Source organism: Ovis aries, chromosome 3, assembly GCF_016772045.2.
Source record: "Ovis aries strain OAR_USU_Benz2616 breed Rambouillet chromosome 3, ARS-UI_Ramb_v3.0, whole genome shotgun sequence".
In the NCBI taxonomy this organism is placed as follows: Eukaryota; Metazoa; Chordata; class Mammalia; order Artiodactyla; family Bovidae; genus Ovis; species Ovis aries.
Window position 1 is genome coordinate 212,397,755 of NC_056056.1, and position 14,312 is coordinate 212,412,066.

Consider the following 14,312-nt stretch of genomic DNA (forward strand, 5'->3'; position numbering starts at 1 on the left):
ACAGTTGTGGTCAGGAGGGATCTATAGAGCACACAAAGGCATTTCAGGAGCTGTGAATCAACATCAACCAAACGAGATTTAGTTACAGCCCGCAGCCCTCTCCTCCCTGTTCATGAGACCCATGAAGCCTCCGTCGGGTTCCAGGAGCCCTCTCCTGTTGAGAGAGGCACTCATGATGGCCAGGAGGGAAGGCAGGAAGGTTCCTTCTCCCCCCAGACTCCGGTCCATCACCACGGCTCGTCAGTCCTCCCGTGAGTCCCTCTCTCTTTCCTCACATCCTGCTGGTATACCTCCCTTGGTTGTCACTGCAGCCAGAGGGCTGGCGCTTATCACACTAGGCTTCAAACCTCTCAGGGGCTCCCTCTGCTCTTTGAGAGCAGAGTTCAAGCTCTCCCACCAGCTCACAGGCTACGGTCCCTGCCCAGCCAGGGCCCCGTGCGTTCATGTTGCATAGCTCAGTTGACAGGTGCCCAGCACTCACATTGCAGCCAGGATGCTCTGGGGCCCAGGGAGCCAGCCGGCTGCACTCTGCTCCCAGAAGCAGATAGCACAGGAACTGGGTGGGCATCTCCTTGGGACATCCATGGGCTGGGGGCAGGAATGAGAGCAGGACGGGAAGGGGGAGCAGTCCCACCACACTCTTATGACTTGGTTGGTCCTCAGTGGATGACTCGGGGTCACTGGCCCCTCGGCCCTAAGGCCTTCTGGTAACCATCCTTGGGGAGGCTCTCAGGGGCTCCCACTCCAGCTGGACCTTTGAGGGGGTCACCTCAGACCCCCCCAATCCTCAGCAAAGCCTCAGGGGCTTCGGAACATGGCAGCCATGGGAAGGGGCCCCAAGGTGGGTGCTCAGGACAAGTCGTGCCAACCTGGTCTCCCCGCAAGGAGGAATTTGAGGATACCTCGAGCTGTACCCACCCTTCTTTCCAGCCCAGCCCATCAACCCGCCTCTCTTCTGTGCCTTGTCACCGTGACAGTGACGGCAGAGGAGAACCACAAACCAGAGCCCCAGCCGGGGAGCCGGCGAGCATCCCACTGCAGCCAGCAGACCAGGGCTCTCGAGGTTCCTGGGCCCCCCTCTCCCGACCACTGACGAGCATCTCACGCTGATGGGTGTGTCCCAGGGCCAGGTCACAGTGTGAGGTCCCCTCAGTCCCGGGTGAGACATCAGGCCCACAGGAACATCGCAGGTACTTATCCCTGACAGCCCTGCCCGACAGGGGCCATGGATGACTTGTTCCGGGACTGCTCCCACACACAGGTACGAACCCAGCCCACAGGACGGGCCATCAGTGGTGGGTGACAGACACTGAGCTGGGAGCTGGCCTCTCATGCAGCCGGTCCAGACCACTCAAGCTGGCCCCTGACGGAGCCTGCATCCGCTGACCAGGCCGAGGAGGGCGTGAGGACTGCTCGGCCCCCGGAGAGGCAGGCCGCCCACCTACAGATCTGTAGCCAGGGCCCGAGGAGGGGAGGAGAGGCCCCTGCCCTGGGCTCAGCTCAGGGGACTCGAGAACACCACAAAGAGACAGCTTGCGTGTGCTTTTGACACGTTACCAGCTTTTATTTAAAAACATGCTAAAAACATGGCGTTCCACAGCCAGGACCAGGATGAAGGAAGCGTACAGATGTGGCATCGCAAGCAGAAGAGTGCGCTGAAACCAGCCCACGGGACCCCGCTCGGCCATGTCTCCCCAGTGGACGGGGTGCGGGTAGGAGCCCCAGCCTCGCCCTCGACGGGGGGCCCGGTCAGGAGGGAGGCGGGGACGTACCCTGGACCCGGCCGCAAGGCGGCAGAGGGGAGGATGGGAGGACGGGAACACCACAGGCCGGCCTTGCAGGGCACCTCCTGGCTCTGTCCGGCCAGGTACCTGCTGTTAGCACCTCCACCAGCGGTGGGCAGGGGCCGGAGAGGTGGGGACCTCCTTTCCATCCACCTGGACCATGCTTTGGCCACCAGAGCAAGGAGGGACGGCCAACAGGTCCGAGTCAAACCAGAACACCTGCTTGAGGGTCTCAGAGGGGTGGGAGGGCGGTCAGCAGCCTTGCCAGAGTGAGAGGCTCACACTGGCGGCAGGGGGGAAGCTGGGGGTGGGGGGTCGCACAACTGCTGCCCCTAGGGGCGGTGCTCAGCCCTGCTTGCCCACCTGCCCTGCACCCACCTGGCTGCAGAGAAAGGCCGGGTGGAGGCAGGCATGCCCCTAAAGGCTGCAGAACCTTGGCCTTTGGAGTCCACTCTAACCTGCCTGCATCAGACCCCCTGGAACTGACTCTGACCTGGGCAGGGAGCTGCCAGGGAGGGGACTTACTCAGGTAGCTCTGGCGTGAGCCCAGAGTCAGGAGACACCGAGAAGATGCCAAGCCCCGTCACTGACAGCACGCAGCATGCCTTCTGTGCAGCAGGGGAACCTCTCTGCACGACGGAAAAAGGGTCGCAGAAGGGCTCTCCCCTGGTACACAGAGCCTGCCGCCCCGTGTGGACGCGGCCAAATGACCAATCAGCCAAGCACAGGGTCAGGCAAGAAGGCAGTTTGGGGAACTGTGGATAAGGCTCTGCAGACAGATGGACGAGGCAGGGTGGCTGGCAGGAGGAGGAAGACTGAGGCAAGGGCCCCAGGGCTGGAGGGCACCCCCTAAGCTCCAGAAACATGAGATTCCAGGGAGACCCAATCACCCCCAAGATGCTAGGCTTCTCCTGTTGATTTTAACAAAACTTTAAAATTGCATTGATAGGCATAAACAACGGCCCCTCAAAAACAAACACTACACAGCAGTCCCAACGTGCCGCTCAAATGCTTGTTTGCTGAGGGTGCCTCAAGGGGGCAGGGTGCACGTCTATTCTGGGCTCTGCAGACCTGGGTTCCCAGGGGAGCCACTGAAGCTCCTTTCCAAGAAGTCAGGCCCAGAGGGTGGGGAGGGCCGGTCATGTGTGCACCGGCCTATCCTCCTCCCAAACCCCGCCCACAAGCTCGCCCACAGGCACCCTCACTCCTGTCCCAGGAGGTGGTCTCTACTTCACCCAGCTCACCGAGACCACCCTTTTCTCCGCTCCCCACCACCCAGAAGCACAACCCTTGAACACACAAAAGTTCTGCACTGCTGGTCCCAACCATCTTATGCTTAAGGAGAGAAGGGGGTGCTGGCTGGGTGTCAGCTCTTGGACACACAGGATGGGGAGGAGACAAAGTGGGGGCCTGTCTGGGGAAGTGCTAGCTGGTGAGGAACCTTTCCAAGCTCAGCCCTACAGATTCTTAACTTATATTTCAACTGCACAACTTGCTTAGACCAGCGTGAACCCTGGTGGGAGCACCTGGCTGCGGCCGGACACCCCCCAGCTGTCTGACTCAGATTGCTTTGTCCTGGGGCCACCGTAACAGGATTCCTCTGGGTTTCCTCGAGTTTCCTCTGCTTTCCCTTGGGGTCGCAGAGGACATGATCGCCAGCCACTGCCGCATCAGTGAACCCCGAGCAAGGAGCTGAGGGTCCTGGCAGCCGAGTGGACATCCACCCCTCCCTCCCTCCCTCCCAGCAGTGACTCCGGCCGGACCATCACGGCTCCCCCCGCCCTCCCCTCTGGAGGTCGTGGGTCCTCTGTCACTTCTGAGCAGCTCCACGGAAGGACTGCTTCTCCTTCCAGAAGCAATGTGAGAGAGTGAGCAGCATCTGAACTAGAGAGGTATTTGTCCGAGAGTTTCTAGCAGGAATGTCTGTGAAATAACGGGTTTGCAGAACCTGTCGCGGGAATCCCCCGCAAGGGGTGGAAGGGGAGCCTCCCAGCCCGCAGAGGGCAGGTGGGAGGAAGAAGGAAAAAGAACTGCTCATCAGAGACGCGTAAGGACCCACGCCTGTTCGGCCTCGTTCCTGGCAAAGCACCCCCAGCCCCCAGAAGACCCCCTGCCCTGTGTCTCGCTTCCATCCCGTGCCTCCCGCACCCCTGTCTCCCGTGCCACCTTCCCCCAGGCTCCCCCCTCCCTCAGTGCATCCTGGCCACAGCCTCTTGAGTGTGCCCAGAGGTCTGTCCTGATAGAAACCAGACGAACGGACGTGCCCTATCCCTTACTGTCCCCCACCCACAGAAAGAAAACCAAACCATTACAGAAATCAACGCAGTACAAAGTTATAAATCAGAAAGCTAACCCTAAACTTATCTGAGAGATAGTATTCCTGAATAATCATAATCAGAGTAAAATAAAATTTAAAAAAAAGTTACACTGTAAGGTATAAAATGCCTGGGTGAGACGCTCCCACAGCCCAGCCCGGCCTGGAGACAGTCAGGCGGCCCCCTGCCAGTGCACACCCCCTCTGGGTGGCTGGAGGGCACCGGGGCGCTGCTGGACAGTCTCTCCACCAGAAGGCAGCCCTGAGCGCCCCTACCCCCACCCCATGCCATGCGGGGGACAAAGTGTCAGCTGAGGAAGAAAGACAGGGCAGAAACGCATCAGTGCTGGGGGCTCCAGGAGCACGCCCCCCACCCACCCACCCTGTCTTCTTTGGCAAATACACAGGAATCCGGGCGCCCCAGCACCCCAAGGTCTCTGCATTTCCTCCCCCGCCTGCGGCCTCCGCCCACTGACAAGGCTTCGGCAGGTGGCCGGGAAGGCAGGCCAGGGTGGGGATGCAGGGGTCAGCAGTCTGGAGGTGCAGGCGACACAGAGCTGAAGGCCTCTTCCCTCGCACAGTGTCTGCGGGGGCCGGGGCGCTCAGCCAGCCGCTCAGGCGTCGTACTTCTTCCCAGTCCGGTGGATGTGCTGGAAGAGGGTCATGGAGAAGGCCATGCCCAGAATCTGAAAGACACGGGGCCAAGGGGCCTTAGACGGGGGCCCAGGGGGCACCCAGCACCCGCGGGGGAGCCCCTCTCATTATGCAGACGCCAGGGGGTGTGAGGGCGAAGCAGAGCTAAGAAGGGCCGCACATGGGGAGTTTGGCCCCTCGGACTGTCCAGGCTGGATGTCACCCGGCTGTGAGGCCCAGAAACCTGCTGTTTTCAGAGCACGGTGAGGACAGAGGCCTGACCCTAAATGGGAGGGGGCTGAGGAGCTGGGGAGTCGGTGAGGAGGCGGCAGGAATGCTGAGCGGAGTCCCAGGGCCCACAGCATGGTGACTCACGGCTGCTGCCTTGGGAGGATGTTGATGGCCATCTGTGTCCCTGCACCCCCTGGGTCCTGACGCACTGGAGGAGCAGGAGGGCAGCCTGCCCGCCCCTCAGGCAGCAGTGCACAGCATGGACCCGCTGGCTGGGGACACTCTCTGCCTCCGTGGCTCTCACGCTCAAGGTCTGCGGTGGCCCTGGAGGCCGGGGGCTGGACCCAGCCCAGCCCCAGCGCCCTGCTCCAGGCCTTGCCGCGGGCTGCCCTGACCTGAGCCCCACTTGGAACCACACAGCCTTCTCCCACAGGCCTGTCTCCCGTCGGAGCCCCGAGCGGGCACAGTGGCTCATCCGCCAAGCTCGAAGGCTCTTCGACAAGCAGACTCAGTCCGAACCGCAGGCCCCAGGGTTTAGGGAAGAAAGGGGACTTCGAGCAGGACGTCCGTCTCTCTGTGGGCCCACCGGTCAGGGGTTGGGGCTCACCAGGGGTAGCAGCTACACACAACTGGGAGAGGAGGGAGCCCCCAACCCCCGGAAAGACAGGGGGTCTCCTGTTCCCACCGCGTCAGCCTCCTCGTCCAGGAGGGAGCTGAGCATCTCCTTGGCATCCTTCTCTGTCACCCATGCTGGGCCGTGCAGCACAGCCACACACAAAATGCAGACCAAGGAGGGCAGCCAGCCCTTCCCCAGCGCCCTCCTGGCCCAACGTTCCGGGTATCAGACTCACATAGTGCTAAGAAGTGACCCGTGATCAAGCCCACTATACAGGTTCAAAAACAAAGGCACAGAAACTGAGCTGCGTGCGCCAGGTGGCACACACGCACAGGCGCTGGGGTAGGACGGACCCCAAGGAGGCTGCCCCTGGGCCTCCTCACACTGTGCCACGCGCTTGGGTCACAAAGTAAAAAAGGTCCCTGTGCCTAGGGGGACAGGCCTGTCCCAGCCAGCCCTTCCTGCAAGGCCAGCACAGGCCCAGGGCTCAGGGGGACGTGAGGAGGCTTGGGCAGGCCCGGGACGGGTGGCGGGGTGGCACGCAGGCCCTGTGGGGAGGGGTCTCCCTTGGGCTGTCCCCTCCATCCTACTGGCAAGATGGCCCCCTTACCTGCGTGATTAGAAGGCACATCCCCACCGTGCCGAGCACGTGCTTATTGTCAGCAAACCACTGTTTGACCTTCTCGTAGCAGCCCTGGGGAGTGAGGACCACAGCTTCAGGTGCTGGGGTGAACCGTGGACCCTCCTGCCCAGCCCCCACCTCACTTCCCTTTAGACCCCGCCCCCACCCCGGTTCCATCCACAAGGCCCCACTGCACAGCCCCAGAGCCCATTCCTACCCGACTCTTACTCCCCGAGACATGGGCCCAGACGCTCACTTGCCACTGCCTTTCGGCTTCAGGCCCGTGTGCCCTCACCCATCCCACATTAAGCCACCTCCTCGGTGTCCCGGGCCACCACCCACCCCCGCCCACACTGTCCACCCAGGGGCCCCCAGGGTGCCCAGACTCACCGTTCTCCACTGTCCACCCAGGGCCCCCGGGTGCCCAGACTCACCGTCCTCCACAAGAGGGTGGTGTTGTTCTGTCCGCAGCCCTGGGAGTTCTCCATGCAGCAGCGGTCGGGAACCGTGTTCTCCCCCAGCACCAAGAACCAGTCTCTGTAGTCGGTGACACCACAGCAGTGCATCTGTGGGAAGGAGCGGGGGGTGGGGCGGTCAGACAGGTCTAGCTCGAGCCTTTCCCTGCTGCCCAGCCCCATGGGAGCTGGCACCCAGAGTCCAGCTTGCTTGTCCCTTCTCTGGGCCCCAGCCAGGCCCAGAGGACGGAATGATATCTCCCTACTGGAGGCGACCGCCTGCTCTCTGAGCAGGATGCTGGGCAGTGGGCACTGGGCACTGGGCAGAGCACTCAGCCCTCTGCTTGTCTGCGCCCAGCTCTTGGCTTCGTGATGGCAGCCCCTCCCCAGGCTCCACGTGGAGCTACACGGACACGTTTCCTCTTAGGACAGGGTTTCCTGAGTCACAACCGGGGAGGCAGACCTGTTGCTAAAATACTGTCATTCGCGCTGAAGCTTCAGAAAGGATGGGACGGAGGAGGTGCCCTCCTGATGACCATCTTGATTCCCAGCTCCCAGACCCCTGGATGGCTGCTGGCCACATCCAGGCCCCCACACAGCCCACCACCTGCCCCGCTGCTCCGCTGCCCCGCTGCAGCTGCCGCCCAGAGCACCATGTCTGACCCAGAAAGCCGGTGGCCCAGCCCAGGCTGGGAGGTGGAGTCTGAGGCCCAGGCCCCGCCTTCCACCCACACCTGCCCCCGCCCCCAGCCCTCACCTCTGCCTGGATGATGTTCCAGGCGTTCTTCAGCCCCACGTTGTTCTCCGAGTTGTACAGGAGCAGGCCCTCCTTCAAGTCCTTCTTGGCGTTCTCATTCACCTGTCAGGCGAGGGCAGACTCAGGTTGGGGTTGCGGGGGGGACCAGGAGGCTGCCCCTCTCCCCAGGTCGCCCAGGTGAGCCGCGAGTGCCGGCCCCGCAGACTCATGGGGGAGGCCCGCTGGGGGCTGGAGGTGACCCCCGTGAGAGCCGAGCATTTCAGGAGGGAGCAGGGACCCTCAGAGGCGGAGATAGCACAAGGCCCCCCCACAGCTCCCCTGCTCCCAGGACATGCCCCCACAGGCCACGCCGCTCCCTGGTCCATGACATCCCACCTTCCATGCTGGCCCTGTGGGAACACACCCTGGGAACTGCAGGGCGCAGAGTCGCCGTCCAGAGTGTGGGGCCACCCCTCGCCAGCAAGTTGCTTACCCTCTCCCACCTCTGCCTTGTCTATAACACTGGCGCATAACATCCACCTCGGAGACAGTTGTGAGAATTAAAGGAATGATTCCCATGAAGACCAAGAACAGGGCCGGCCCACAGGCATCTCTCAGTATTATCAGTGCCTCCTTTATACAGATGCAAAGGAATCACTGCTTCTAACCCTCACAGGGACTCTCCCTCTTGGTGAGGCCTGGGAGACTCCTTCAGGACCCGAGGGGCAGATGGCTACATGGTTCTAGTTACCATGAACAGAAGTGAACAGAAGTGCCCTTGAGCCCTAAGTCTGCACACTTGGCCAGTCATTCTTGGTGGTCCCAGAGGAAGTTCCCCGACTGGGTGGAGAACTGTCCAGCCTGGACCGGGGTCAGTCCTTCTTAACCTCCTGAACCCCCAGTGTAGCCTGAGATCAGCTGAAGTGACTGAGTGAAAGTCGTTTTCGCTCAGTCATGTCCAACTCTTTGCAACCCCATGGACTGTACAGTCCATAAAGTTCTCTAAGCCGGAATACTGGAGTGGGCAGCCTTTCCTTCTCCAGGGGATCTTCCCAACCCAGGGATCGAACTCAAGTCTCCCACTCTGCAGGTGGATTCTTTACCAGCTGAGCCACAAGGGAAGAACAAGAATACTGGAGTGAGTAGCCTATCCCTTCTCCAGGGGATCTTCCTGACCCAGGAATTGAACCAGGGTCTCCTGCATTGCAGGAAGATTCTTTACCAACTGAGCTGTCAGGGAAGCCCATGAGAAAAGCTGCCTATCCCCAAAGGCCTCTGGAAAAGGAAGCACAGCTCCCTTGATGCTGAGCGCTATGCAGTATCACCTGGAAAATTCCACCGTGTTACCTCTGGGTTACCCTCCCTAGCACCCAGCCCAGCCACCCAGTGAGTTCTGCGCAGAGTTTCCGGCCTAAAATGTGAACTTTTCTAATTCTTGGAGAAGAACTTCAATAAACTGGAGAACTTCAAGAATTTGGGGCTTCTCAAGTTCTTGGAGAACTTGACCCTTGTCCAAGTGGTCAGCACAGCTATGCTTGAATGCTCCCAGTAACAGGGAGCTCGGCGGCACTACCCAGTTAGGGCTAGATTTAGGGCATCCCTGGGTGACTAGAGGGTCTACATCCTAAGACATGCAAGTTAATCCCTGAGTCAGGAAGATCCTCTGGAGTAGCAAATGGCACCCCACTCCAGTAGTCTTGCCTGGGAAATCCCATGGACAGAGGAGCCTGGCACGTTACAGTCCATGGGGTCGCAAAGTGTTGGACACGACTGAGCAACACACACACACACACACACACACACACACACACACACACACACTTCCTAAGACAACACAAGCCACAAGCAGATGAGCCCCCTGCTGCCCCCACCAAAAGCTCTCGTCTCCTCAGAGATACAACTTGTTGGTGCTTTTCCTCCAGATTCCCTGACCCAACCCCAAGGGCAATGAGACTCCATATGCCCCCTCCCCTCCTGGAAGACTCACCTTGTCCATGTAGACAAAGAAGAGGATAATTAAGATCAGCTCTGCCAGGAGGATGATCAACAGGACGATGAAGAACTGGAATGAGAAGGTGCAGGCATGGGCACGTGGTCATGGACTGGGAGGGGTCGCAAACAGGATGGCAGGGGGCAGGCTTCCCAGGTAGGGAGGGGCCGCCACTCCTGAGGATCCCATGTGGGCAGGGGAGGGAGATAAAGCCTGACAGCCAATCAAGGAGTGGGAGGGGTGCCTAGGCCAGGGGTAGCCAATCATGAGGAAGAGGGGTGTGGTCATTGTAGAAGCTCAGGCTAGACACCCAGTGGGCTCAGCAGGCACCAGTGTTCAGAGGGCTGGGGGTCGGGGCGGGGGGGGGGTGGTGCTGGGGGACTAAGGAGGCTGGGAGACTGGGGGGCTAGGGGGCTGGGGGGCTGGGGTCCAACTTACACTGAGGAGGAGGCACCTGTTCTCCTTGATGGCCCCCAGGCAACCGAGGAAGCCCGTCACCATGACGATGGTGCCTATGGCGATGACCAGGTTGGCTGCTGACAGCGAGGGGAAGCTGGGGGAGAAGGTGGCAAAGTTGCCTTGCGACACGGACAGCCATATGCCCACTCCAAGCAGCCCACAGCCACAGAGCTGGAGAGAAAGGAAAGCCGTTAGCCCGAATCCATCTCCATGGGACTCGGAAGACCGCCGGTCCTGCCCCAACCATCCCCACCCCTCCACCCCATCCCCGGTCCCAGCCATGAGACATGGAGCAGGTACCACAGGGCCCGAACTACATTGCGGGGGTGGTGGCCTGCACAAAGCCCCCAGCCTCTCCGCATCTCAGTCTCCTCATCTGGCAAATGGGATGACACCAGCCTCATGACCCCTAGGGTCACCTCAATGAAGACAGATTAAATAGGGCACAGGGAAAGCAGGTGACAAACACGGAAGGTCCCAGCTGCACACGCAGGGTTGCGGGCGTCCCACTGAGCAGAGGGCCTGGAGCTCAGGAAGGAGAGGGGGTGGGGCGGGGCCAGGGTGGCCAGGGAAGCAAGTGAGGGCTTTGGGAGAGAACCTCAGAACCCCGTTCCTCAGAGCCAGACTCGGTGGCCACTGCATCCCGCCACCCTGATGAGAAGGGGCACTTGCCCACAGAGCAGGAGGAAAAAGTCCACAGAGCTGGAAATAGGAAGGAGCTCCCTGGCCTGGCTGAGGGGCTGGCTGGTACCCGCTGTGCAGGAACCCACCACTCCCCACACACCCCCAGGGAGCTGGCAGCTGCACCCAGCTCTGCTGCACGGCTCCCCTGGGGCTGTGATGCCCATGACGACGCAGTCTCCACAGCGGCCTGTCTTCCGCTCCATAAACTGACACTCCCTCCTCCACCCCTGCGGAGCCTGAGTCCATCCATCACCAGGTATTTACTGAGGACCTACAGCCACAGGCTTCCCTGGTGGCTCTGGCGTAAAGAATCCACCTGCCAAAGCAGGAGACATAGGAGACGCGGGTTCTGCCCCTGGGTTGGAAAGATCCCCTGCAGGAGGGCATGGCAACCCACTCCAGTGTTCTTGGCTGGAGAAACCCATGGGCAGAGGAGCCTGGTGAGCTACGGAGGCTCCTACAGAGGTTGCAGTCGGACACGACTGAGCGATTAAACAAGAGCACAGTTGTCAGCACAGTGGTGCTGGTGTTAGGGAGCTGTCTTCTCAGGGCCTCTACTGGGGCCAGATGAGAGGCAGGGAAGCACAGCTTCCCAGACTGTATGCTCGGGGAACAGGTGAAGGGCCCAGAGCTCAGGTGCCAGGTGGAGGTGCAGCCCCACAGACGTGGATGGGGCAGGCGGAGAATGAGACGCTGCCCGCCTCTTCGGGACCACTATGAGAATTTAAAAGAAAGAAGCCCTGTGGAGAGGGTGACAGGGCCAGGCGCTGGCCTCTGGGTAACATTTCATGAGCAAGGTGCCAGGCTGCGACACTCAGAATCCAAGCCTCCAGGGAGCAAACACGTGGCAGCGAAGGCCAGGCAGGCACATGCAGGCGGAGAGTGGGAACAGACAGGGCCAGAGGCTCCTGGAGGAGACGCACTTCATCCCTAATCTGTTCCACAAACTGGAAAGGCGCCACCGCTCAGGAAAGCCAGGCCCTGCCCTGAGCTCAGGGAGACACCCTGGGGAAGGGGGGATGCAGACATCACACGAGCAAACAGAAGACAAAAGTCCAGGTGCCGTGAAGAAAAAGAAGTCAGGAGAAGAAAGAGTCAGAAAGTATCGGGGGTCAGGGCAGTGGCGGGGGGTGGTCAGGGAAGGCCTCTCGAGAAGTGTCATTTGAGGAGGGACCCATGAAAGGAGGGACTTTCCAGTAATAAAGAATTCATCTGCCAGTGTAGGAGATGCAGGAGATGGGAGTTTAGTCCCTGGGTCGGGAAGATCCCCTGGAGGAGGGCATGGCAACCCACTCCAGTGTTCTTGCCTGGAGAATCCCATGGATGGAGGAGCCTGGCGGGCTACAGTCCATGGGGTTGCAAAGGAGTTGGACACGGCTGAGCGACTAGGCACCAGAAGAGAAGTCAACCACGTGACTAATGGGGAAGGAAGTTCCAGAGAAGAAAGCAGGTGAAAAGCCCTGACTGGGGGTGAGCCTGGCCAGCTGAGGGCAGGGGAGGGGGCAGCGAGGTGACAGTGGTGAGCACCAGTGGGCGGGCCTCACAGCATCTGTCCCCGGTGAGATGGCGAGCCGGGAGCAGGTCAGGGACGTGATCTGGGATTTCAGTAGGTCACTCTGGCTGTTGGAGGGCAACGGGGGCAGGCGAGCAGTCAGGCCACTGCAGTGACCAGGTGATGGGGCAGGGCGCTGTGCAGGAGTGCGGAGAGATGCTCCAACTCAAGATGCAGGTGGAAGGGCTTGCTGGGCTTTGACGAATGAGCAGGACTTTGATAAATGGGGAGACAGGAAGGTGGTCCAGACGGGGCACGACAAAGGAAGTGGGGCTTTTCCCACCGTCACTAAACCAGTGTGCTTCTGCTCAGTCATGTCCGACGCATTGCGACCCCATGCTACCCCATGGACTATAGCCTGCCAGGCTCCTCTGCCCATGGGATTCTCCAGGCAAGAATAATGGAGTGGGTTGCCATGCCCTCCTCCAGGGCATTTTCCCGACCCAGGGATTGAGCCTGCTTTTCCTGTGTCTCCTGCACTGCAGATGGATTTTTTACCCACTGAGCCACTTGGGAAGCTAAACCCTAAACCAGAGATGCCCCCCAAGAGCTGCAGCGATGGAGTCGGATGACCAGAGCAGCTGCTGGGTCCCCACGCCATGGAGAGCCACCCTGGCCCCATGCCCCGCAGCAGCCCCAGAGGGACAGGGCCAAGGCTCCGAGGTGTGGGCACACCAGGCCCAGAGCCCCCACCTTACGGGGTGCGTCTACTCGGCTCAGCTGGGGACTGGGTGCCACCACCCCCGCAACCACCAGGTGGCGCCCCCAGCCGGGTCAGAGCTCTGGATTGGCAGGGAGGCACGGAGACCATCCAACTTGTCCCTGACTCTCTTCAACCGGTCACTTTCTGTGCTGCCGGCTCAATTTTTCTTTCATTAATCACCCCATGGAAATTCATGCTCTCCACGCTCAAGATTTAAGGCTCTACAAGCCAGACCCTGGAATGAATAACAGGAGACCTCGCAGCCGCCAGCTCACTACTGGTAAGGAGGTAGGCTTTGGGACCCCCAGAGCCACTAGACACTCTATGCTGGAGATGCCCTCCCCCCAGTCCCAGGCCTGGGAAGGTCTTCAGGGTACCAGGCAGGGCACTTGATGCAAGAAACGCCAGCATCCGAGGTACTAAGGGATGACACTCCAGCTCCCCCACCCCACTGACGCTGAGTGGGCCCCGGGGGGATCCCCATGCCCCTCCTGGGGGAAGGGCCCCCATGTGGGAAAGAAACCTCAAAAGCTCAAAACCTCCAGGCGCTGGTCCTCATCTCTGGCTTCAGGCTTCCAGCCTCTGACGTGCCGTGCCAGCTGCCCAGAGCCTGCCTGGGAGGGGGAGCTGCTCCCCGGCTCCCACCCCTGCTTCCCTTTCTCTTCCTGCCCTAGATCGCCTCGCCCCAGGGAAGACTCGGGTAGGGCCTGCTGCCAGCACCAGGGCAGCCCCCACCCCAAGCTGCCAGTAGCTGGGACCCAAGCCCTGCATCTTCGCCTCAAACCCACACCCCCATCCCTGCCCCACAAAGGCCGCTGCTGATGGCATCTGGAGACATTCCCTCCCCACAGCAACAACACGTCTCAGACCCCACCAGCTAGAATCAAGCCCACGGCTGGAAGAACCTTCAGGAGAAGGCAAGGTGACTCGGAAACCAGGACCCAGCCAAACTCCCAACCCAAAGACACCAGGCACCTCGCTATACCAGCCGAGCCTGGCAGGCATCCAGGGTGCCTTTACCCCACCCCCAACCAAGGGCACTTCCAGGTATTTTCCACTGGAGCTCCAAATGAACCCGCTTCCAGCTGTGGGCAAACCCTGGCATTTGCTGGTGACTTCAGCGTAGAGCAGTGCCTCGCTTTGGCAGGGCCCACGGATCTCCCTCCTCCAGGCTCACCCTTCAGAGGGACCCTTCAGAGCCAGCATCTTCCTCACCACCCTGGGCCCATCCAACAGAGGCACAGCAGGCAGACTGAGACCAGCAGGCTAGCCTCATTGCTCAAGTCTACTCTAATTAGCCAACACCCCATGGCATTTTCCCGTCTTCAGTTGAAACCACACTGATTTGTAGTTTTAGTATATGTTTCCGCCACATCTCCTAATGTACTTTCCACGTAGCATCCCAGTTCTCTGGGGGTGAAGCCATAACCTCCCCTGAACCAACCTCCCTCTTGAGCTCCATGCCCCCAACTTGCTTAGAGCCCAGGGAAAGCCACTGCCTGTGTCCTCCACAGCGGCCACCATTTCCCTTGC

General features: G+C 60.6%; 1 protein-coding gene across 3 annotated transcripts in view; it reads right to left on the reverse strand.

The window, feature by feature from the left end:
* Positions 1 to 1,540: 1,540 nt before the first annotated feature.
* TSPAN9 (tetraspanin 9) overlaps positions 1,541 to 14,312 on the reverse strand; it is a 190,374-nt gene continuing 177,602 nt past the window's right edge. For 2 of the 3 annotated variants that reach the window (XM_027965719.2, XM_060411572.1), the window contains 6 exons: positions 9,820 to 10,011; positions 9,379 to 9,453; positions 7,413 to 7,514; positions 6,635 to 6,766; positions 6,189 to 6,272; positions 1,541 to 4,784 (listed from right to left, as the gene is read on the reverse strand). In XM_027965719.2, the coding sequence (XP_027821520.1) occupies positions 4,713 to 4,784; positions 6,189 to 6,272; positions 6,635 to 6,766; positions 7,413 to 7,514; positions 9,379 to 9,453; positions 9,820 to 10,011 (657 nt within the window). In that variant the 3' untranslated portion in view covers positions 1,541 to 4,712. The remainder of the gene's footprint in view (positions 4,785 to 6,188; positions 6,273 to 6,634; positions 6,767 to 7,412; positions 7,515 to 9,378; positions 9,454 to 9,819; positions 10,012 to 14,312) is intronic. The other variant, NM_001134305.1, reaches the window with a different exon arrangement.